We start from the raw sequence: 23,636 nt of genomic DNA, 5'->3' as shown, positions 1-23,636 counted from the left end.
ACGCGTCCCGGCCCCGGTCTTAGCTCGTAAATCTCCTTCACACAGAGACCCATAAATCAGGGGCCGGCGGAGGGACCCCCCAGCTCCCTGCCCCCGCCCCACTCCTGGAGAGGCGGGGGGCGCAGGAAGCCCCTGGGATGGGGGCCGTGGCTTGTTAATTACAGGTCGTGGGGCCTGATTTATGGGGGGCGGGCCGCGTGCTGCGCGGGGGCTGGGCATGTCTGGGGAAGCCCAGACGGGTTCCAGGAGGCCTGAGGGGCTCCTAAGTTCTTAGGGCCTTGTTGAAAAGACAGTCTGGAGAGTCATCCACCATAACATGTTCCTACGTAAATAAAATATAAACGTAGTAATACGCATGGCTAACGCAATGGAGAGAGTGTGTGCCCAGCTGTGCTAAACACTGTATCAATTCACCAAATAGTTACTGAATGCCTATTGGGTGCCAGGAATCTTGCGTGTATATATATTATCTGCTGAATGTCACCAGGCAGCTCTGAAAGTCGTTATGGTTCCCATTTTGCAGATGGAGAAATCAAAAGAGAAGTGATTGATTTGTCCAAGTTCCCTTGACTAGTGAGTAGTGGGTTCAGGAATCGTACACCTCGACTCTGTCCTCCAAGCTTAACCTGCTTGGACTAGGTTATTTTACCACCTGCTTCGCTGGCTTCCTGCTCCACCCATGAGCTGCCTGACATTGAGCAAGTGTCTTAGCCTCTCTGAGCCTCAGTTCTCCTCAGGAATAAAAGAGCATTCTGCCCTACCTAACACACAAGGAGTTAGGAGGATCCAATTTAAAGGAAATTTATGAAAGTGCTTTAAAAATTCTCTCAAGTTCCACATGAGGCTGGGCATGGTGGCTCAGGCCTGTAATCCCAGCACTTTGGGAGGCTGAGGCGGGTGGATCACAAGGTCAGGAGTTTGAGACCAGCCTGGGCAACATGATGAAATCCCATCTCTACTAAAAATACAAAAATTAGGTGAGACAGGTGGTTCACACCTGTAATCCCAGCTACTTGGGAGGCTGAGGCAGGAGAATCGCTCGAACCCGGGAGGTGGAGGTTGCAGTGAGCCGAGATCACACCATTACACTCCAGCCTGGGAAAAAAAAGAAAATTCTATATGAAAGAGTATTAGGCCGGGCGCAGTGGCTCACGCCTGTAATCCCAGCACTTTGGGAGGCCGAGGCGGGTGGATCACGAGGTCAGAAGTTTGACACCAGCCTGACCAACATGGTGAAACTCTGTCCCTACTAAAAATATAAAAATGAGCCAGGCATGATGGCGTGTGCCTGTAGTCCCAGCTATTCAGGAGGCTGAGGCAGGAGAATCGCTTGAACCCGGGAAGCGGAGGTTGCAGTGAGTGGAGATTGCACCACTCTCCAGCCTGAGTGACAGAGCGAGACACCGTCTCAAAAAAAAAAAAAGTATTAGTTTAAGGTGACTTTAGGTACTGTAATGGATAAATCCCCAAATCTCAGTGGCTTAAACATGAAGATTTATTTCCTGCTCATGGAGTCTCATGTGGTGTCTCTGGTCAGGCAGTATTCCTGGGCAGCTCTCCTCCTGCCACGATGAGGGCCCCAGACTTCTTCCTCTTGTCTTCAGTTTGTGGCCCCCATGGCTGGCCTAACGGACCTGAAGCCTGCAGGACGGGACATGGAGGCTGCACAGGTATTGGAGGGAAGTTCGTATGGGTGGGCCTGCAAGTGGCACGCATCAGTCCTGCTCACAGTCACCGGAGAACTCAGTCAACTGCAGGAAAGCCTGGGAATGGAAGAACTGCTGCATTCATTACATCTTGCCGAGTAACAGACGACCTCAAAACCGACTGCTTTAAAACAACCATAAACATGTGTTACTTCAGTTTCTGTGGGTCAGGGTTTTAGGAGCGACCTTCCAGGGTGGTTCCCTCCTCTTCTTGTTCATGACGGAGGATGCATGTGAGTCCTAGAGCTCCTGCAGCCCTTTTGCCACTATGAGGTAAGCCACCTTGAGAAAGAAAATATGAATTAGGCACGGTGACTCACACCTGTAATCCCAGCACTGTGGGAGGCCAAGGCGGGTGGATCACGAGGTCAGGAGTTCAAGACCAGCCTGGCCAACATGGTAAAATCTAAAAATACAAAACTTAGGCGGGTATGGTGGCACGTGCCTGTAATCCCAGGAACTTGGGAGGCTGAGGCAGGAGAATTGCTTGAACCTGGGAGGCGGAGATTGCAGTGAGCCGAAATCCTGGCTACTGCACTCCAGCCTGGGCAACAACAGAGCAAGACTCCGTCTCAGAGAAAAAAAAAAAAAAAGCGAGAAAGAAAATACGGAGAAGAGATATGAAATAATCACAGAAGAAGAGTTATAGACCAGGCGAAAGGATAATCAAATTCCTGTGGAAGTGTAAAGAGCCAAGAACACCCAAGAGAATTCTGAAAGTGAAAAACAAGCCGGGCGCGATGGTTCATGCCTGTAATCTCAGCACTTTGGGAGGCCAAAGCAGGCAGACCACAAGGTCAGGAGATCGAGACCATCCTGGCTAACACAGTGAAACCCCATCTCTACTAAAAATGCAAAAAATTAGCTGGGGGTGGTGGTGGGCGCCTGTAGTCCCAGCTACTTGGGAGGCTGAGGCAGGAGAATGGTGTGAACCAGGGAGGAGGAGCTTGCAAAGAGCCGAGATCGCGCCACTGCACACCAGCCTGGGCGACAGAACGAGACTCCGTCTCAAAAAAAAAAAAAGAAAAAGAAAACCGAGACTGCAAGATTGCCTAGCCAGATAGGCATTACCCAGAAATGGTTGGAGGTGGCATGGCGGATATGTGGCATTACAAATCACTGGAGGCAGGGTGAACAGGTCACCAAAAGGAGTTGGAAAGATTGGTAACTGGGTTCCAAGGATGACAATAATAATTAAAGCAATAATAATACTGGCAATAGGAATGTAGTAATGGATGCCATTTATTGACACCTACAAAGTGTTAGAAATATACTTTTTTTTTTTTTTTTTTTGAGGCAGGGTGTCACTGTGACCCAGGCTAGAGTGCAGTAGCTCAATCATGGCTCACTGAAGCCTCCACTTCTCGGGCTCTAGCTGGGACCACAGGCACGTGCCACCATGCCCAGCTAGTTTATTTATTTATTTTTTTTTAGAGACAGGATCTTGCTGTGTTGCCCAGGCTGGTCTGGAACTCCTGGCCTCAAGCAATCCTCCTGCCTTGGCCTCCCAAAGTGCTGGGATGACAGGTAGGAGCCACCATGTCTGACCAGAAGTCTACTTTTCGCTTCTCCACAAGGGAGGTGTCATCTTTTTTCCTTTTTTTTTTTTTTGAACACAGTCTCGCTCTGTCGCCCAGGCGGTGCGATCTCAGCTCACTGCAAGCTCCGCCTCCTAGGTTCAAGCAGGTAATACATGTCTGCCTCAGCCTCCCAAGTAGCTGGGATTACAGGTGCACACCACCAGGCCCGGCTAATGTTTTGTATTTTTAGTAGAGATGGGGTTTCACCTTGTTGGTCAGGCTGGTCTCAAACTCCTGACCTCATTATCTGCCCTCCTAAGCCTCCCAAAGTGCTGGGATTACAGGCACGAGCCACTGTGCCCGGCCTATAATTCCTCTCAAACAGATGAGAAAGCCGAACCTCAGGAGGGTAGCGAAGATCTCTTGAGCCCACACATGGCTCTCAGCCTCTTGGGCACCAGGTAGGAACCGTTTTTCCTCCCAGTAACAGAGCCCTTTCCTGAGAGCTCCCGGCCTTCAGCAGCCCTGGGCCTGGGAGGCGGAGCTTGCTGTCCACACCAAGCCAGCACCCACCTACCTACCCCCCTACACCCGCTCCCAACTCCCCCACCCCCCCTCCACCCCTGCCCTGGCCCGGACCTGGAATTCCTTCTCCAGACTGACTCTGGGGCAGACCTAAGGCTGATTAGACACCAGCTAAAAGCACAGAGGCCTCTTTGTCATTTCTTTAATGAGAAGCCAATCGCCAGGTCATTAGTGGGTGGAGGTGATGAGCAGTTTGGTACTGGGGTGGGAGGGAGGAGAATGCTCTTGCTTCTCTGGATGATTTACAGATGCGGTGGACATGCTGGCTGGGGAAAGGAGCAGAGGGTAGAAGAGGAGAAAGTTGATATTCACAGAGTTCCTTCTGGGAGCCAGGCCCTGCACCGAGAGCATAAAAACATGGTATTTCATTTAATCCTACAGCAAACTTGATGAAGCAGTACCACTGCATACCCCATTTTACAGACAAGGAAACGGAGGCTCAAAGACGTGAAGCATCTTGGCCAAGGCTACACAGCTAGTAAATGATGAGCTTATTCCAGAACCTACACAACAGTCTGCTGTTCAGTGTTACAGGCAGGGCTGGGGTAACTGCAGGTGAAGAGCCAAGCAATATTCCAGCATTAGAGCAAGAAAGAACAAGCTGTCGGCAGGTGCTGGATTGGGGGACGCTGCTCTGTGGGCTGAGAGTGGCAGCAGCAGAGAGGACCAAATGTGTGCATGAGCTTGTTAGAAAGAAACCCTGGGGTATTGAGTATGTTCTCCAGAAAAAGGATAATAATAACAATAACTAATTATTAACTTTTTTTTTTTGAGATGGAGTCTCACTCTGTCAACCAGGCTGGAATGCAGTGGCATAATCTCAGCTCACTGCAACCTCTGCCTCCCCGGTTCAAGCGATTCTCCTGCCTCCTGACAGCCATCCTGGTCGACCTCTCTGACTCCCAAGTCAATCCCAGCTTCAAGAGGTGCAGCAGGTAACTTAACCTCTCTGACCCTCACTTTCTTCATCTGTGAAATGGATTGGTAACTGCCTCATAAGAGAGCTGTGAGCATTAAATGACACCATGCACAGAAAGCCCTTAGGACGGTACCTGGCACATTGTGGGCACTTAATAATTAGTTATTATCTGCCAGGCATGGTGGCTCATGCCTGTAATCCTGGCACTTTGGGAGGCTGAGGTGGGTGGATCACGAGGTCAGGAGATCGAGACCATCCTGGCTAACACGGTGAAACCCCGTCTCTACTAAAAATACAAAAAATTACCCGGGTGTGGTGGCGGGCGCCTGTAGTCCCAGCTACTCGGGAGGCTGAGGCAGGAGAATGGCTTGAACCCGAGAGGCGGAGCTTGCAGTGAGCCGAGATTGTGCCTGGGTGACAGAGGGAGACTCCATCTCAAAAAAAAAAAAAAAAAAAAATTATTATTATTGGCCAGGTGCGGTGGCTCACGCCTATAATCCCAGCACTGTGGGAGGCCAAGGTGGGTGGATCACCTGAGGTCAGGAGTTCGAAACAAGCCTGACCAATATGGTGAAACCCCGTCTCTACTAAAAATACAAAAAATTAGCCGGGCGTGGTGGTGGGCGCCTGTAATCCCAGCTACTCGGGAGGCTGAGGCAGGAGAATCGCTTGCCTGGGGACGCAGAGTTTGCAGTGAGCCGAGATAGCGTCACTGCACTGCAGCCTGGGCAATAGAGTGAGACTCTGTCTCAAAAAAAAAAAAAAAGCAAAAAAGTCTGGGAAATTAAGGTTGGGAAACTCATAAGAATTACAGGAGGCCGGGCGCGGTGGCTCAAGCCTGTAATCCCAGCACTTTAGGAGGCCGAGACGGGCGGATCACAAGGTCAGGAGATCGAGACCATCCTGGCTAACACGGTGAAACCCCTTCTCTATTAAAAAAATACAAAAAAACTAGCCGGGCGAGGTGGCGGGCGCCTGTAGTCCCAGCTACTGAGGAGGCTGAGGCAGGAGAATGGCGTAAACCCGGGAGGCGGAGCTTGCAGTGAGCTGAGATCCGGCCACTGCACTCCAGCCTGGGCGACAGAGCGAGACTCCGTCTCAAAAAAAAAAAAAAAAAAAAAAAAGAATTACAGGAACCTGGGCAGCTAGACCCACGGCCAAGCCAGGAACCTCCTCTAGATGCCAGTGTGGGACGTGGAGGGCCACCGGCCCTGGCACTGGCGCCGTGATTTCTCCACTGTTACCTGTTTGTTTCTTTGGGACATCACTCCAGATTCAAGTCAGGCAGTCAAGTGCCTGGACTGGTGTCTGTCCCAGTTACCAGAAATCTCTGCCACGCAGAGCCCCACCACGGAGGCTCCCTTCTCCTCAGACAGGTAGGCTGTTCAAATGCGGCATAGGAAACAGTGATAACAAAACATCCACCACGGTGCACGCCTGCAGTCACAGCTACTCGGGAGGCTGAGGCAGGAGAATCACTTAAACCCGGGAGGCGGAGGTTGCAGTGAGCTGAGATTGCGCCACCGCACTCCAGCCTAGGCGGCAGAGTGAGACACCGTCTCAAAAAACAAAAATCACTGGTCGTGGGTGTCCTGGGTCCAAGGTGACCATGTGCCCTGGCTTTCTTGTCCCCATGTCCATGGTTGGAACTTTGTAGAGAGTGTCTGAACTAAGGCTTCTGCTCTTAAAGGAGGATATGGAGATGACACCCCTTTTTGTCATCTGCGTTATCCCATTGGCACCCCCACATGTCAATTCTATTTTCCAAACAGGTGTTGACTCCATGCCCTTCTCTCACCGTCGCCTGCATAGCTCAGGCCCCCCCCTTCCTCCAGGATCTTTGCTTCCTAAGTAGAATTTGTCTTAACATTCATTCTCCACACTGCTCAAAGAGCTCTAGCGGAAATTCAAATACAACTGTCATTCCTCAGTTTAATAACCTTTTGCGGTACCCAGCTGCCTACAGGATGAAAAGCTTTTGGCAGGACGCCTGGTGATCTCCAACCTTGTCTCCCATCACGCCCTGGCCTCATATTTGGTGGTTTGGCAAAGTCACTTTCCTGTATTTTCCGCATCATCCTGTGACGGTTTACACTTCCAGGGCCTGGCACCTGCTGTTCCCTGTACCTCCTGTCTGCTTGGCAAATTCATCCTTTGAATTTCATCCTTTGAAATCCAGTTCAGGGCCGGCGCGGTGGCTCACGCCTGGAATCCCAGCACTGTGGGTGGCCGAGGCGGGCGGATCACTTAAGGCCAGGAGGAGTTGGAGACCATCCTGGCCAACATGGTGAAACCCCGTCTCCAGTAAAAATACAAAAAATAGCTGGGCATGATGGTGGGTGCCTGTAATCCCAGCTACTCGGGAGGCTGAGGCAGGAGAATCGCTTGAACCTGGGAGGTGGAGGCTGCAGTGAGCCGAGATCGCGCCACTGCACTCCAGCCTGGGCCACAGAGCGAGACTCCGTCTCAAAAAAAAAAAGAAAAACAGAAACGTTGTTGAATGAATGCATGAAGGGGCAGAGGCTGAAATTGCGCCCCTACGTCTCCCACACTGGGCCGCGTGTGGGTCGCCCGGGAGAGGAGGAGGCTCAGGGCTTCCTGGGACCCGCTCTCTGGAGGGGGAGGGTTCCAGGCCCCCGTGGGCGGCTCCCGGACTTTCTCTCCCGGGCGTTCTGTCCTCCCTCGGGGAGCGGCGCCGGAACTTCCGGAGGAAGAGCCGGAACTTTTGAACCCCAGGCCCCGCCCGGCGCTAATAGGCACCTTCGCGGCCGCCGGCGGAGCCGCCCGACCCTAAATCACGCCGCCCCGCCCGCCCGCCGCCTCCGCCCGCCCGCCGCCTCCTCCCGCCCTGGCCGAGAACTCGCGCTCCCGGGCACGGGCAGGTGCCGCGGAAATGCCGGGGCCGCCGCTCGCTTTGAAGTCGGCCGCGCCCCGCAGCGCCCGGGAGTCCCGGTTCCAGGAGGGGGCGCTTCTCCCGGGTCCTCGGGGTTTTCACGTGGGGCCGTTTCCTGACCTGCGCGGGGAAGGGCGGGAACGGCCGGGAAACGCCACCGGGAAACGCGCGCTGCGTGGGCATTTTCTTTGCTTTTACTTACCTTGTTTTTTGTTTGTTTTTGAGACGGAATCTCCCTCTGTTGCCCAGGCTGGAGTGCAGTGGTGCTATCTTGGCTCACTGCAACCTCCGGTTCCCGGGTTCAAGCCATTCTCCTGCCTCAGCCTCCCGAGTAGCTGGGACTACAGGCGCCGCCACCACGCCCGGCTAATTTTTGTATTTTCTTAGAGACGGGGCTTCACCATGTTGGCCAGGATGGTCTTGAACTCCCGACCTCGAGTGATCCGCCTACCTCGGCCTCCCAAAGTACTGGAATTACAGGCGTGAGCCACTGCGCCCGGCCTCTAGCTGCTTTATAATTCCACATATATTGCAGATTTGGGGGAAATAGAACCCGGGAAATGCAGATGTCCTTAGGATGGTTTCATCCTACTGGGCAAGGCAGACAATCACAGAAGTAAATACATACACTGTGCTTCCTAATGCCTTGTTATTTTCTTCTATGGAGACATTCAGTTTGAAATAATGGGGTTACTGGCAACGCTCTCTTGGCGAGATGGATGTGAACCACACACCCATTCCAATGCCACAGGCCTTGGCATTTTGGAGGCATTTGGGTTGTGACTGGGAATGAGTGGCCCTCAGGTACTCCAAATAACTCAGCTGTGGATGCCGGAAATCCCACTGGGGGTCTTTCTCTGGGAATAAACATCTTTTTTCTGAGACCCTCTTTCAAATGCAAATCCCTGGGGGAAGAGGAGAGAGGCTGCTCATTGAGTTCATAACCTGGCAGAGCTGTGTCACGAGATAGGGCTGCCCGAGGGCTCTGGACCCCAAAGATGCCCCTGATGGGGACCCAGGGCTGCAAAGGGATCTTCCCCTTCACCCTCTGCTGCCGACTCAGCCCAGCTCTGTCTGCAGAAGGGGAGTCAAAGGGCAGTGGAGGGAGAGTCAGGCCCAACCAAAACCCGAACCCCAATTGCCGCCAGCCGCACTCCATAGCTGAAAAAGCCGGAAGCTCTGGGCCAGCCTTACCTGCAGGGCCCTGCCCCTCCCATATGAGCCCTGCTGGCACACTCGTGCTTTTCCCAATGACATCTCTGTGGTTGCCCACAGGACTTGACAAGACCTTTCAAGGTTTGTTGTTGTTGTTATGAGATGGAGTCTCGCTCTGTGGCCCAGGCTGGAGTGCAGTGGTGGGATCTCTGCTCACTGCAACCTCCGGCTTCTGGGTTCAAGCCAGCCTCCTGCCTCAGCCTCCCGAGTAGCTAGGATTACAGGCACCCGCCACCACGCCCGGCTAATTTTTGTGTTTTTAGTACAGACGGGGTTTTATATACCCTGTTGGCCAGGCTGGTCTCGAACTACTGAACTCAAGTGATCCACCGGCCTCGGCCTCCCAAAGTGCTGGGATGACAGGCGTGAGCCGGCACCCAGCCCTCTGCCACTCTTTATTTCTATCAGCTTTCCTGCTAGAAGCCAAACTTAGCACCGTATCTGGGAGTGGGGAGGAAGAATGTGGAACCCAGACACCCCACAGCAGCCCCCGAGCGAGGCAGGGCAAGGTCCCCCGTGCAGCGTGGCCGGGCTGCCGTCTGGTCCCCGCTTACAAGAACCTGCAAGCTTCCCTCCTCGCTTTCCTTCTTCCCCTCGGTTCCTCCCTCGCCGACCTACCTGGAGGCCGGTAATAATGCAGGAGGAGGGAGATGGATGGATGGGAGGGCGGGGCGCCGCGTGGTGCCATAAAGCCCAGCTGGAGGGGGCCTGTCTCGGGAGTGTCCAGCCCCAGGAGCCGGGGACCGTCCGCGTAGCGAGCCGGGGCCGGGGCAGGGGGCAGACGGCAAAGGGCAGAGGGCCGGGACTGGGGCAGAGGGTGAGGGCCCGGACTGGGGCAGAGGGTGAGGGCCCGGGGAGGCCATGCTGCGGGGCGAGCCAGGACTAGGCCTCAAGGCGCGGAAGGGGGCCGAAGGCTCTGCGGAGGACTTGGGGGTCCCCTGCCCCGAGCCCGGGGGTGATTTGGGGGTGCTGGGGGCGAACGGCGCTTCCCCTGGCCAGGGCAAGGCAGAAGAGCCGGCTGGGAGGAGGCGCGCGCGGCCAGTGCGGTCCAAGGCGCGGCGCATGGCGGCCAACGTGCGGGAGCGCAAGCGCATCCTGGACTACAATGAGGCCTTCAACGCGCTGCGCCGGGCGCTGCGGCACGACCTGGGCGGCAAGAGGCTCTCCAAGATCGCCACGCTGCGCAGAGCCATCCACCGCATCGCCGCGCTCTCCCTGGTCCTGCGCGCCAGCCCTGCCCCCCGCGAGCCCTGCGGACACCTGGAGTGCCACGGCCCAGCTGCGCGCGGGGACACCGGAGACACAGGCGCCAGCCCCCGGACGCCTGCAGGGCCCAGCCTCGCACGCCCAGACGCCGCCCACCCCTCGGTGCCGTCTGCGCCCCGCTGTGCCTCGTGCCCTCCGCACGCGCCCCCGGGACGGCCCAGCGCGGTGGCCGAGGGGCCGGGCCTAACCCAGGCCTCCTGGGGAAGCTGGCGCCGCTGTCCGGGGCCTTCCTCTGCCGGGCTGCCTCCCTGGCCGCGGGGCTACCTGCGAGCCGCTCCCAGGATGGGCCACCCGCGCTCCTGACCAGCCTCGAGGCACCAGCGGGGCTGGAGGGAGGCCGCGCTGGCAGCTGGACTACAAAAGCCGGGACTGCAAAGGCGTCCTGGACAAGAGCAGAACTGGACGGGCTGAGACTTGGCGTGAAAGAGACGCGGCCTCCCTAGAGACAAGGAGCTCTGGGGCCTGAGGCTGCCCCCCACATCCCAGCCTGGGCCAGAGAGAAGGAGCTCCAGGGCCTGGGGCTGCGCCCCCGCATCCCAACCTGGGGAGGCATTTCCCAGAAAGGCTCAGGATCCTGAGCTCATCTTGGACTCGAACTCGTCTTGGAGCCACCTTCGCACCCCTGCGCCTCCGAGCCCTGTGTGCTCTCGCTGCTTTTAGGAGAGTGAGGGCTTTGGGGCAGCAGGTGTGGGAGCGTGGGAGTGCGGGTGGGGCCTGCTGTGGTCTCGTGGGCACATGAGTGCGGAGTCCCCTTCCCCTGCCTGCGCTGCTGCCCAAGCCTGATCCGGGAGAGGCAGCAGCAGCAGCCAAATAAAAAGGAAAAACTCATTTCTGTCCGATACCACGACTCCAGTGGGCCCAGTGGCCCAGGGTGGCAGGAACGCCTGAGGGCCCCGGGCTCGCCTTGGAACGCTGGGCGGGGCCTAAGGCCCACAGGTCGGCGCCTGGGGGAACTCGTTCATAGCAAGACCCCAGGTGTGGCTGAGCACTGTGGGGGCCCAAGGGGAGGAAAAAGACATCCAGAGACCCCCTCCCTGCGTCCCCTGGGGTGGGAGAGGGCATGATCAGGAGAGGGGTCAAGGGGGCCTGGGAGGGTAGGGATGCGGTCAGCCCCGTCTCTGGACCTGCCTGGAGTGAGCCACAGCGAAGGGAGAGTCTGGCCGGGTCTCAGGGAAGGAGGCCAAGGGCAGGGCTGAGGATTGGAGGCCTGTGAGTCCTGCGTGCATGTACCTCGAGCGACAGGCAGGAAGAACTCCCAGGGAACTGTGGCCCAGGGCCCCCATGATGAGGGGCCGACTTGGAACCCAGGAAGGATTCTGGGGAGGGTGTTGAGTGAGGGCAAAGGGGCCTCAGGTCAAGCCGGCTGAGCGAGTGAGAGGCACAGCCAGCTGCCCCGGGAGTTTTGTCCAGAGAGCTGACCTGCCTCTGAGACGAGCTGGTGTCTGGCCCGGATCAGGCTAAGGGTCTAATGCGGCAGGGGCTGCCTGCTAGGCCAGAGCCCAGAGGTGCTGGGGGAGAGCTGGGCTCTTGCCAACAGGAGAGGGAAGGGTTCTCCACAGCAGAGTGGGGATCCCACAGAAGCTAGAGAAACGCCATTAGGCATAAACCCAGGGAGAGTTTCCCAGAGCACGTGGGGTGAGGCCCACCACTACAATTAAAAATGCCTGTGCTGTCTGCAAACCCCAGCCCTGGCTGGCGCGCTCGGCATCCTGTCCCCAGCCACAGCCCTTAGGGTTCCCAATTGCACAGGAAGGCATGGCACAGACCACGGGAAGGCTTTGACTCTACTCAGCGGGGACGTGGGGTCTAGCCAGGAGCAGCAACACGTGAGATGCTGGCCCCAGCCCTGCCCGCCGAGCCCCACAGTGCCACGGGCTGCCAGTGGGAAGGAAAGAGCCAGGCCTGCCCCAGTCCAGCCCCTGCTCAGCCGCCTCTCTCAGCCTCTAGTTCCTCCCCTCTGACATGAATAATGATTCCAGGGTGGCTGTGAGGATTGTAAGTGGTTCGTAAAGGACCGTTTCTGGCACACAGAAGGTGTTCAAGGTGTTCACAAGCTGTAACTGTTTGTGTACTATTAGGATCTTATGAGAAACCAGCTTAGACAAGGCTGTAGCCGTGTTTCAGCCTCAGGTATTTATCATCTGGAAACATGATACAAGGACCAGCAAGTCCTGCTTTCCTAAATTCCAGGACTGAAAGAAATAAGGGGGCCGGGCACGGTGGTTCACCCCTGTAATCCCAGCACTTTGGGAGGCCGAGACGGGTGGATCACCTGAGGTCAGGAGTTTGAAACCAGCCTGGCCAATGTGGTGAAACCCCATCTCTACTAAAAATACAAAAATTAGCTGGGTGTAGTAGCGCACACGCCTGTAATCCCAGCTACTCAGGAGGATGAGGCATGAGAATTGCTTGAGCCCGGGAGGCAGAGGTTGCAGTGAGCCAAGATTGTGCCACTGCACTCTAGCCTGGCCGACAGAGTGAGACTCTCTCAAAAAAAAAAAAAAAAAAGAAAGAAAGAAAAGAAAAGAAAAGAAAGAAGTAAGGGTTCTACTCCCCCACCCTGTCACGCTCTCAGCCTGGAAATAGCAAGGACACCCCTGCAGGCAGAATCCTGGCGCAGCAGCCCCATGAGTTCCGTGGGAGGGATGTCACAGTTCTGGACTTCCGTCTCCTCACTGACCAGCTGAGTGATCTTGGGCCAATCACCTGGCGGCTTTGAGCCTCGGTGTTCCTATCTGTAAACGGGCTAGAATAAGTACTTACATCATAGGCTGTTTTGGAGACTAAATGGGACGATAAATTTAACGCACTAGCATAGTGCTTGGCCTATATAAACACTCACTGAGTGGAGGCTGTTCAGACATACTCAGTTCACAAGGTTGTTACAAGGAGAGAATGCATGGGAAGCTGTTTTATAAACTGTAAAGTCCAGGACACACTGGCTGCTATCATGGTTTTTCCAGGGCTGTGTGTTTGGGTGCACACGTTGTGTGTTTGCGTGCTGATATGTATTTGCCTAGGATTCTGAGTTTGTGATATGTACATATTTTGTGTGTGTTTATATAGATGTGTGGCTGCTTGGATATTTGCGTGGGTATCCATATACGTTATCAACCTGAGAGGTGCTTCCTCATCTCTCTGATGCCACAGGGGATCCTGGGCCTGAGTAGCCTTAGTTATGTACTGTTTAGGTTTTCTGGAACCCTTGCTTGATTTTTCTGTCTGCTTCCCAAGATTATATCCATTCTCCAAGATGACTGATATGTGGTGAAGAAAAGATTTTGTGATTATTAAAAAATGGTGGTTATGGCCGAGCACAGTGGCTCAAGCCTGTAATTCCAGCACTTTGGGAGGCCGAAGCGGGCGGACCACGAGGTCAGGAGATCGAGACCATCCTGGCTGACACAGTGAAACCCCGTATCTACTAAAAATACAAAAAATTAGCCATGCATGGTGGCGGATGCCTGTAGTTTCAGCTACTTGGGAGGCTGAGGCAGGAAAATGACGTGAACTTGGGAGGCAGAGCTTGCAGTGAGCCGAGATCGCACCACTGCACTCTAGCCTGGGCGACAGAGTGAGACTCTGTCTCAAAAAATAAATAAATAAATAAAAATAATTGTGGTTATCCATTGAGATCACAGGATTTGCCCAAATATTGTTTAAAAGGCACAATGATAGGCATGAAATGCATAGAAAAAGGAAAATGCCAGAAAGGAAAGAGACAGGTGTAAGACAGAGCCACTAAGTCATGGCTCACTGTAGCCTTGACCTCCTGGGCTCAGGTGATCCTCCCACCTCAGTCTTCCTAGCAGCTGAGAATACAGGCGTGTGCCACCATGCCAGCTAATTTTTGTATTTTTTGTGAAGATGGGGTTTTGCCATATTGCCCAGGCTGGTCTCAAACACGTGGGCTCAAGTGATCCTCCTGCCTTTGTCTCCCAAAGTGCTGGCATTACAAGTGTGAGGGGCCTGGCCTTAATTTTCTTTCTTTGTTTTTGAAATGGAGTCTCTCTGTCGCCCAGGCTGGAGTGCAGTGGTGTGATCTTGGCTCACTGCAAGCTCTGCCTCCTGGGTTCACGCCCTTCTCCTGCCTCAGCCTCCTAAGTAGCTGGGACTACAGGCGCCCACCACCACGCCCGGCTAATTTTTTTTTCTTTTTTTTTTTGGTATTTTTAGTAGAGACGGGGTTTCACCGTGTTAGCCAGGATGGTCTTGATCTGCTGACCTCGTGATCCACCCGCCTTGGCCTCCCAAAGTGCTGGGATTACAGGCGTGAGCCACCGCGCCTGACCAGATTTTCATTAGATTCTTCATCATTGTTTTTTAAAAAGGTGAAAAATTAGGCCCGGCCAACATGGTGAAACCGGCTGCAGCTGGCCCAGCTGTTGCAGGAAATTGGACCAGGATTCCCAGATCTTTATGTTAAAAGTCTGAAACTCCAATTTTTTATAAAGACAGGGGTCTTGTTCCATTGCTGAGGCTGGAGTACAGTCACGGCTCACTGCAACCTCAGACTTCTGGACTCAAGTGATCCTCCCAAACAGTGGGGAATACAAGTGCCTGGCTTGAAACCCCAATTTTAAATATGAAATAAAGTGTTTAAAAATCATGTGTTGAGGCCAGGCGCGGTGGCTCAAGCCTGTCATCTCAGCACTTTGGGAGGCCAAGGTGGGCAGATCCCCTGAGTTCAGACGTTTGAGACCAGCCTGGCCAACATGGTGAAACCCCATCTCTCCTAAAAATACAAAAATTGGCCGGGCGTGGTGGCAGGTGCTTGTAATCCCAGCTGCTCAGGAGACTGAGACAGGAGAATAGCTTGAAACCGGGAGGTGGAGGTTGCAGTGAGCCGAGATAGCACCACCGCACTCCAGCCTACGTAACAAGGGGGAGACGCCATCTCAAAAAAAAAAAAAAAGTTGAATCAACACTGTGCCAGCCAAACCCACCTTGTGTGATGAATACAGCCCACAGGCCTTCACGTAAGACCTAAGTGAGAAGCTGCCTGGAGCACCTGCAGACTGGAGCGGGCCCTGGGCAGCTGGCTGCGCTCACAGCGGGGACCCCAAATCCGCTGCTGCCTCCCTCTTGCTCGCTCCACTCTGGTCATTCCCCTCATCACTACCTGCCACTAGGTGGCGCTGAGAATCCAGCATCCTACGCGGGCGGAACGAACGGGTCCCTAATTCCCCCCACCCCAGCCGTCCAGGCAGCCTCGTGCCAGGGACTACTCTGGGGACTTCTTAGTTATTTCTTTCCTCCTTTCATGCAATCAAAAATTTAACATATAGCCAGGCGCGGTGGCTCACACCTGTAATCCCAGCACTTTGGGAGGCCGAGGCAGGCGGATCACCTGAAGTCAGGAGTTCGAGACCAGCCTGGCCAACATGGCGAAACCCTGTCTCTACTAAAAATACAAAAATTAGCCAGACGTGGTGGTGGATGCCTGTAATCCCAGCTACCCAGGAGGCTGAGGCAGGAGAATCGCTTGAACCCGGGAGACAGAGGTTGCAGTGAGCCGAGATCACACCACTGTATTCCAGCCTGGGCAACAGAGCAAGACTCTGTCTCAAAAAAAAAAGGGGGGGGTCTTGTTCTGTTGTGTAGAGGTGTGATTATGGCTCACTGCAATGTCAAACTGCTGGATTCAAGTGATCCTCCTGAACAGCAGGGACTGTAAGTGCCTGACTTGAAACCCCAATTTTTTTTTTTTTTTTTTTTGAGACAAAGTCTCATTCTGTCACCCAGGTGAGACTGTCTCAAAAAAAAAAAAAAAAAACAAACATTAAATTTTCGACTAGGCACATTTTTAAAACAGAAGAAATCAATAATGTTGATTTTAATAATGTTTTATTTAACCCAATATATCCAAAATATTATCCTTTCAATATGTAATCAATAAAAAGTATTAATGAGACATTTTACATTTTTTGTGTGTTTGGACCCAGTCTTCGACGTCTTGTATTTTACACCCACAGCACATCTCAACTTGGATGAGTCACATTTCAAGGGCTCGGAAGCCACATGTGGCTAGGGGCTACTGAATTGGGCTGGGCAGCTGTCGTCCCTCCACCCGGGCGTCAGCTCCTAGGCTGTACCATGGAATTCTGCCCAACTGGATACTGGCTTGGAGCCTCAGGGGTCTCAGGACCCACCTAGCCACCCTGTGCAGGAGCTTTCCTGTTATACAGGATTATCATCTTTCTGGATGCTCCTGAGCAGGGGAGCCCAGCTCGTTCCCAGGCCCCACACCTGGCCTCCCTGAGGACTGACAGGAGGACGAGGCAGCTCCCCAAGGTCTTCATCTTGCAAATAACGATGGGTTTCCTTTAAAAATTCTTTTTTTCTTTTTTCTTTTTTTGTTTTGAGACAGAGTCTCACTCTGTCACCCAGGCTGGAGTGCAGTGGCACAATCTCTACTCACTGCAAGCTCCACCTCCTGGGTTCACACTATTCTCCTGCTTCAGCCTCCTGAGTAGCTGGGACTACAGGCGCCCACCACCACGCCCAACTAATTTTTGTATTTCTAGTAGAGACGGGGTTTCACCGTGTTGGCCAGGATGGTCTCGATCTCTTGACCTCTTGATCTGCCTGCCTTGGCCTCCCAAAGGGCAGTGATTACAGGCATGAGCCACTATGCCTGGCCTGAGCAAAATTCGTAATATAGTCAAATTTATGAAACCTGAAAAGTTGTCCCAAAGCCACAAATATTGTTTTTGTTTGTTTGGTTTTTGAGACGGAGTCTCGCTCTGTCGCCCAGGCTGGAGTGCAGTGGTGCAATCTCAGCTCACTGCAACCTCCGCTGCCTCCCAGGTTCAAGTGATTCTCTTGCCTCAGCCTCCTGAGTAGCTGTGGTTACATGCACCGGCCACCATGCCTAGCTAATTTTTGTATTTTTAGTAGAGACGGGGTTTCACCATGTTGGCCAGGCTGGTCTCGAACTCTTGACCTTAAGTGATCCACCTGCCTCAGCCTCCCAAAGTGCTGGGATTACAGGTGTGAGTCACCATGCCCGGCTGAATTTTCAAATCTTATTCATTTCCAGGTGTCCTTTCAGCCCCATATCTCCCATTTGAGCAGCACGATCACTGCAGCCTTGACCTCCCAGGCTCAAGCCATTCTCCTACCTCAGCCTCCCAAGTGGCCGGGATTACAGGTGTGCACCACCACGCCCACCTAATTTTTGTATTTTTTGTAGAGATGGCAATTTTCCATGTTGCCCAGGCTGGTCTCAAACTCCTGGGCTAAAGCAATCCTCCTGCCTCGGCCTCCCAAAATGCTGGGCTTATAGGCATGAGCCATGGCACCCCGCCTGATTGTAGGATTTTAAACTATTTCATGCAACCACTTTTTTTTTTTTTTTTTTTTTTTTTTTTTTTTTTGAGACGGAGTCTCGCTCTGTCTCCCAGGCTGGAGTGCAGTGGCCGGATCTCAGCTCACTGCAAGCTCCGCCTCCCGGGTTTACGCCATTCTCCTGCCTCAGCCTCCCGAGTAGCTGGGACTACAGGCGCCGCCACCTCGCCCGGCTAATTTTTTGTATTTTTTAGTAGAGATGGGGTTTCACCGTGTTCGCCAGGATGGTCTCGATCTCCTGACCTCGTGATCCGCCCGTCTCGGCCTCCCAAAGTGCTGGGATTACAGGCTTGAGCCACCGCGCCCGGCCCAACCACTTTCAAACCACACACACACATCCCTGGTGGCTCCAGGTCACACTTGTAAAACCATGTAAGGAGAGGCGTCAGGGATATAGAGAGAAAGAGATGCCGAGGATAGAGAAGAAGGCAGAGACAGAGGGAGAAAACCTCAGAGAGAACAAAGACGCAGAGGAGAATCCAAGAGGACAAACAGCCTGAGGCCCTTCCGAGCTGGCATCTTCCCAGAACGGCTCGGACCTAGCGGCTCTTAACACCACAGAGTCGCTCTGATGGGCATGAGGCGGACCCAACACTCCCCCTTATCCTCTTCCCCACCTGGTGGTGAGCTACATAGAAACCCTTTCATGGGGCCCTGCTGGTCCAGGCAGGATCCAGGGGCTGCCCTGGTGCTCACACCTCCCCTTCCCTTCTGGAGTCGGGAGCCAGGCTTTGGCCTGGATGCTCCTAGCGGTTGGGGGTCAGGGGCTGGGTGGGATGCAAGAGGGGGTCTAGGGTCTAGCATTTCCCAGCAGAGACGAAGAAGTACAGGCTTGCTTTGGAAGCAGCAGCAGAGGGCTCAGTTCCTAGGACAGCTGAAGACACACCCCGTGGGGCCCGGTGCGTCTTTCTCCCCATCCAGAGCCCCGCCCTGAAGAGCATGGCCCTGAAGCTGCAACAGAAACCGGAGGCTGGCTCAGGTCCCTCTGGGCTGGGCTGGGCTGGGATGGGCCGGGCTGGGCTGGGCTGGGATGGGCCGGGCTGGGCTGGGCCGGGCTGGGCAGGGCAGAGCTGGGCTGGGCTGGGCTGGGCTGGAGCAAAATGCTGCCAGGGTAGTTCTCTGGGGAGAGGGGAATTGAAAAGGAAAAGCATCACCAAGGAGGGGGAGAGGGAGGGAGGCCGTGTGGTGCACACACACACACACACACACACACACACACACACACACACAGCCTCCCTGAGAAGAGGCGCATTCCCCTCTCTGCTCTCTGAGATTTCTGTTGCTTCCCTGCCCATCTGTGCTCTCAGCAGCACCAGCAAAGTTGGCCTCAAACTTGAACGAAGCTGCAGGCTCCAGCATCTTTCTGGGAGCGCCGCAGGGGCAGCAGGCAGGCCACAGCCTCTGAACTCAGCTGGCCTTGAGAAGCCCAGCCCAACCCTTCCAGCACCCAGCCCGCCCTCCGTCGCCTGAGGGACGCCTCTGCCCCCGACCTGGAGGCCCTCAGTCAGGGCTGGGCAATGGTGCACTGAGGTCCCTCCAGAGTCCCTTGTCCCAGCCTGGAGCTGCAGCCGTGCAAGGCCCAGGCCCACATGGCCAATCTTGTGCAGCCCGAGCTTCCTTCAGCACAGGAGCCAGGCTCCACCGCACCCCTGGACCTGCCGGAGATGGAGAAACTCCTCACCAAGGCAGAGGACAAGGAAGACAAGACCCTCAATCTGTCCAAGACCCTCGCGGGGCCTCTGGACCTGGAGCAGAATGGCCACGGCCTGCCCTTCAAGGCCATCTCCGAGGGGCACCTGGAGGCCCCACTGCCTCGGTCCCCCTCCCGGGCCAGCTCAAGGAGGGCGTCCTCCGTCGCCACCACCTCCTATGCCCAAGACCAAGAAGCCCCCAGAGATTACCTCATCCTGGCCATCGTCTCCTGCTTCTGCCCCGTCTGGCCCCTCAACCTCATCCCCCTCATCATTTCCATCATGGTAAGTGCTGCTCTTTGTTCCAGGGGCGGGGGCTGGGCCCAGGGCTGTGTGTCCCCCGGGCAGGCACCAAACACACTGCCCAGGGTGTGGAGAAGGGAAACACCTGGGAGTGGGGGGCTTGAGGAAGATTCCTTTCCTCGCTGGCCTCCTCCTTCCCCTTCGAGAGGGGCCCTGGGGCCGGGAGAGCTCCCGTTCTGTTCTCTCATCTCCGCTTCTGGGCATCAGAGCTTGACTTTGTGCCTATGGCTGCTGGGGAGGGGCACTCAGGGAGCTGCCTGGTGGTACATCCCTCAGGGCAGAAAGATACCCAGCTGGGGGTCTTACTGTTTTAGGAGGGACGGGCGGTTCCAAAGAGTCATCACCGAGTAGGGCTGTCTCAGCAGAGGTTGCACCAGACGGGGATCCCAGGGCCCCGTGTGTCCTCCCAGGCCACCTGGACATGCTCCCAGCCTCTGCCAGCTCTGGTTTCCAAAAGTCACAGCGGCTTCCCTGCAGTGGGCTGAGGGCTCCGGGGCCAGGTTCCCCCGAGGGGCGTACAAAGCGGGGAGAGCTGGCAGGCTGCTCCTCCCCAGGCGTGGAGCTCCCTCCGGAGCCCTCTGCACCTCCTCAGCTGGGCTGATTTCAGCCTCCGTCTTCACGGCAGGGGAGGTCTGGGTCACAAGTGAAAACTGTGAGAGCCAGAGGGCATGGCCCGCCATGCCCAGGAAGGGGCATGTGGCCGGGTCTTCACGTCTATGGGGTTTTGAATGGTCTTAGACTGTACCCAACCCAAGCCATTTGGGTAGAGCTACTTATAAAGGATTTCATAGAAAATGTCAGCAGATATTGGCAAATGACTTTTGAAGTCGAGGAAGAAGAGAGAGTTATGAAAGGGCGGGGAGAGGGAGAAGCAGGGCCCAGCAATGATTTCAGAGTGAGGTCAGGGGCAGGGGGCAGAAAACTGCTGGCCCAGGCTGGTCAGGGCCAGAGGACTGGTGGGGGGTGGGGGGCGGGCAGCTCTCCCAAGAGGGACTCCCTGCAGCGTCACCATCACCGAACCCCCAGGAGCTGTCCTCTGAGAAAGGACATTTCTTCAAACAACTCTGTCTACTTCAGTGAGGCCCAGCCTCCCACCAGGGAAGCCTTCCGCATCCCACCAAAGCTAGTACCACATTTCAGGACATCAGGGGGCCCTGGAGGGACTTGGCATGGGCTCTGGAAGCAGGGCTGGGCAGGGGCCTTCCGGGCAGCTCTCTGTGATGCCTGCTGTACCTGGGGACTGCTTACAGGTAGAGCCAGGACCCAGGGGTGCAGCCAGTGTCTCTGGGCAGGGCCCACCTCTTGGTTACAGGGAAAGGCCTCAGGAGGGGAGACCAGATTTGGGGAGGGAGCCACCCAAGGGCTCAGGAGAAAACAGCTGCTGGAATCCATCTCCAGGTAGGGTGGCAGGGTGCAGGCTGGGCAGGACCTGCCTCTGTCAAAGGGAGCCTAAGTCTAAGGCGAGAAGACCACAGAAACCTGCCCCCGTGCGTTTCTACTTTTTTTTTTTTTTTTTTTTCCAAGACAGAGTCTTGCTCTGTCACCCAGGCTGGAGTGCAATGGTGCGATCTTGGCTAACTACAACCTCTGCCTCCCAGGTTCGAGCAATTATCTTGCCTCAGCCTCCTGAGTAGCGGGGATTACAGGCACCCGCCACTACACCTGGCTAATTTTTGTATTTTTAGTAGAGACGGGGTTTTTCCACTTTGGCCAGGCTGGTCTTGAACTCCTGACCTCATGATCTGCCCACCTTGGCCTCTCAAAGTGCTGGGATTACAGGTGTGAGCCACTGAACCTGGCCTGTTTCTACATTCGTTAAAGGTTTTGTTTTGTTTTGTTTTGTTTTGTTTTGTTTTGTTTTGTTTGAGACGGAGTCTCGCTCTGTCGCCCCAGCTGGAATGCAATGATGCGATCTCGGCTCACTGCAAGCTCCGCCTCCCAGGTTCATGCAATTCTCCTGCCTCAGCCTCCCAAGTAGCTGGCATTACAGGCGCCCGTCTCTGTGCCCGGCTAATTTTTGTATTTTTAGTGGAGATGGGGTTTTGCCATGTTGGCCAGGCTGGTCTCAAACTCCTGACCTCAGGGAATCCTCCCATCTCGGTTTTGCAAGGTGCTGGGATTACAGGCATGAGTCCACCACACTCGGCCCATTTTACGGTTTTTGAGTCAGGTCTGATGAATACTGGGCTGGACACAAGGAATACAGTGCTGACCAGACACCGTTGCCAATTCCCCAGAGCCTCCAGTCCTGCGGGGAGGAAGTCTTTTTTTTTTTTTTTTTGAGACGGAGTCTCGCTCTGTCACCCAGGCTGGAGTGCAGTGGCCGGATCTCAGCTCACTGCAAGCTCCGCCTCCCGGGTTCACGCCATTCTCCTGCCTCAGCCTCCCGAGTAGCTGGGACTACAGGCGCCTGCCACCTCGCCCGGCTAAGTTTTTGTATTTTTAGTAGATACGGGGTTTCACTGTGTTAGCCAGGATGGTCTCGATGTCCTGACCTCGTGATCCACCTGTCTCGGCCTCCCAAAGTGCTGGGATTACAGGCTTGAGCCACGCGCCCCGCCCTTTTTTTTTTTTTTTTTTTTTGAGACAGAGTCTAGCTCTGTCGCCCAGGCTGGAGTGCAGTGGCCGGATCTCGGCTCACTGCAAGCTCCGCCTCCCGGGTTTATGCCATTCTCCTGCCTCAGCCTCCCCAGTAGCTGGGACTACAGGCGTCTGCCACCTCGCCTGGCTAGTTTTTCATATTTTTTAGTAGAGAAGGTGTTTCACCGTGTTAGCCAGGATGGTCTCAATCTCCTGACCTCGTGATCCACCCGTCTCGGCCTCCCAAAGTGCTGGGATTACAGGCTTGAGCCACTGCACCCGGCCGGGAAGGAACTCTTAAACAGATTCTTACGACATATTTCAAGAAGCACCCATGCTAGACATAAACTTAAGGTAATTAGCTGGGAAAGTCATTCAAACGGCTCTTCTCCCCGGCATTCCTGTCTGCAAAATGGGCATAACCGTAATGCCTGCACGAGAGAGCCGTGAGGGGGTGAAATGAGACGGGCCACACCCAGGGCTTCAGAACAACACCAGGAGGGTGTGGGGCTCTGACAGGGAAAGGGTATGGTTTTTTGGGGGTTTTTTGTTATGTTTTGTTTTGTTTTTGAGACAAGTCTCGCTCTGTTACCCTGGTTGGAGTGCAGTGCCACAATCTCGGCTCACTGCAAGCTCCGCCTCCAGGGTTCACGCAATTCTCCTGCCTCAGCCTCCCAAGTAGCTGGGACTACAGGCGCCCGCCACCTCGCCCGGCTAATTTTTTGTATTTTTAGTAGAGACGGGGTTTCACCGTGTTAGCCAGGATGGTCTCAATCTCCTGACCTTGTGATCCGCCCGCCTCAGCCCCCAAAGCGCTGGGATTACAAGCTTGAGCCACCGCGCCCGGCCCCAGGGTGATGGCAGCGGGGAGCCTCCCGGGGGAAGTGGGAAGGCATCGTGGTGTTTTAGAAATGGCTTTATTGAGATATAACTTGGCCAGGTGCAGTGGCTCACGCCTGTAATCCCAGCACTCTGGGAGGCCAAGGCGGGTGGATCACGAGGTCAGGAGATCAAGACCATCCTGGCAAACACAGTGAAACCCCATCTCTACTAAAAAATACAAAAAATTACCTGCGCGTGATGGCAGGTGCCTGTAGTCCCAGCTACTCGGGAGGCTGAGGCAGGAGAATGGCGTGAACCTGGGAGGCAGAGCTTGCAGTGAGCCGAGATCATGCCACTGCACTCCAGCCTGGGCGACAGAGCGAGACTCCGTCTCAAAAAAAAAAAAAAAAAAAAAAAAGAGAGATATAACTCACATACCATACAATGCACCCATCTAAAGTGTATTCACAGACAGGTGCAACCACAGCCACAGTCAATTTGGAACATTTGCCTCATATCCAAAAGAAACCCTGTACCCTGGCCGGGCGTAGTGGCTCATGCCTGTAATCCCAGCACTTTGGGAGGCCGAGGCGGGTGGATCACCTGAGGTCAGGAGTTCGAGACTAGCCTGGCCAGTATGGTGCAACCCCATCTCTACTAAAAATACAAAAAATGTAGCCAGGCGTGGTGGCGGGTGCCTGCAATCCCAGCTACTTGGGAGGCTGAGGCAGGAGAAACACTTGAACCCGGGAGGCAGAGGTTGTAGTGAGCAGAGATCCAGCCACT

General features: G+C 54.8%; 2 protein-coding genes and 1 long non-coding RNA gene across 4 annotated transcripts in view; 2 read left to right on the top strand and 1 right to left on the bottom strand.

Moving 5' to 3' along the window:
* Positions 1–3,866: 3,866 nt before the first annotated feature.
* Positions 3,867–20,060, bottom strand: LOC126938907 (uncharacterized). Its single transcript, XR_007720223.1, has 3 exons — positions 19,755–20,060; positions 5,037–5,164; positions 3,867–4,147 (listed from the first exon to the last, which is right to left on the bottom strand). It is a non-coding gene; the product is annotated as an uncharacterized LOC126938907 (long non-coding RNA).
* BHLHA9 (basic helix-loop-helix family member a9) lies at positions 9,554–12,588 on the top strand. Its single transcript, XM_050763591.1, has one exon. It carries the CDS (start codon positions 9,700–9,702, stop codon positions 10,405–10,407), a length of 708 nt encoding a protein of 235 aa, XP_050619548.1. The 5' UTR covers positions 9,554–9,699; the 3' UTR covers positions 10,408–12,588.
* TRARG1 (trafficking regulator of GLUT4 (SLC2A4) 1) overlaps positions 18,630–23,636 on the top strand; it is a 20,588-nt gene continuing 15,581 nt past the window's right edge. The window contains exon 1 of one of the 2 annotated variants that reach the window (XM_050763599.1): positions 18,630–19,430. In XM_050763599.1, the coding sequence (XP_050619556.1) occupies positions 19,044–19,430 (387 nt within the window). In that variant the 5' untranslated portion in view covers positions 18,630–19,043. The remainder of the gene's footprint in view (positions 19,431–23,636) is intronic. The other variant, XM_050763598.1, reaches the window with a different exon arrangement.

The sequence above is a fragment of the Macaca thibetana genome, chromosome 16 (assembly GCF_024542745.1).
Source record: "Macaca thibetana thibetana isolate TM-01 chromosome 16, ASM2454274v1, whole genome shotgun sequence".
Taxonomy (NCBI): domain Eukaryota; kingdom Metazoa; phylum Chordata; class Mammalia; order Primates; family Cercopithecidae; genus Macaca; species Macaca thibetana.
This window is presented reverse-complemented; position numbering and strand designations above follow the sequence as displayed.

Bases quoted from the DNA above. Each gene is read 5' to 3' on its own strand.
- BHLHA9 (XM_050763591.1), top strand. From the start codon at position 9,700: ATGCTGCGGGGCGAGCCAGGACTAGGCCTCAAGGCGCGGAAGGGGGCC.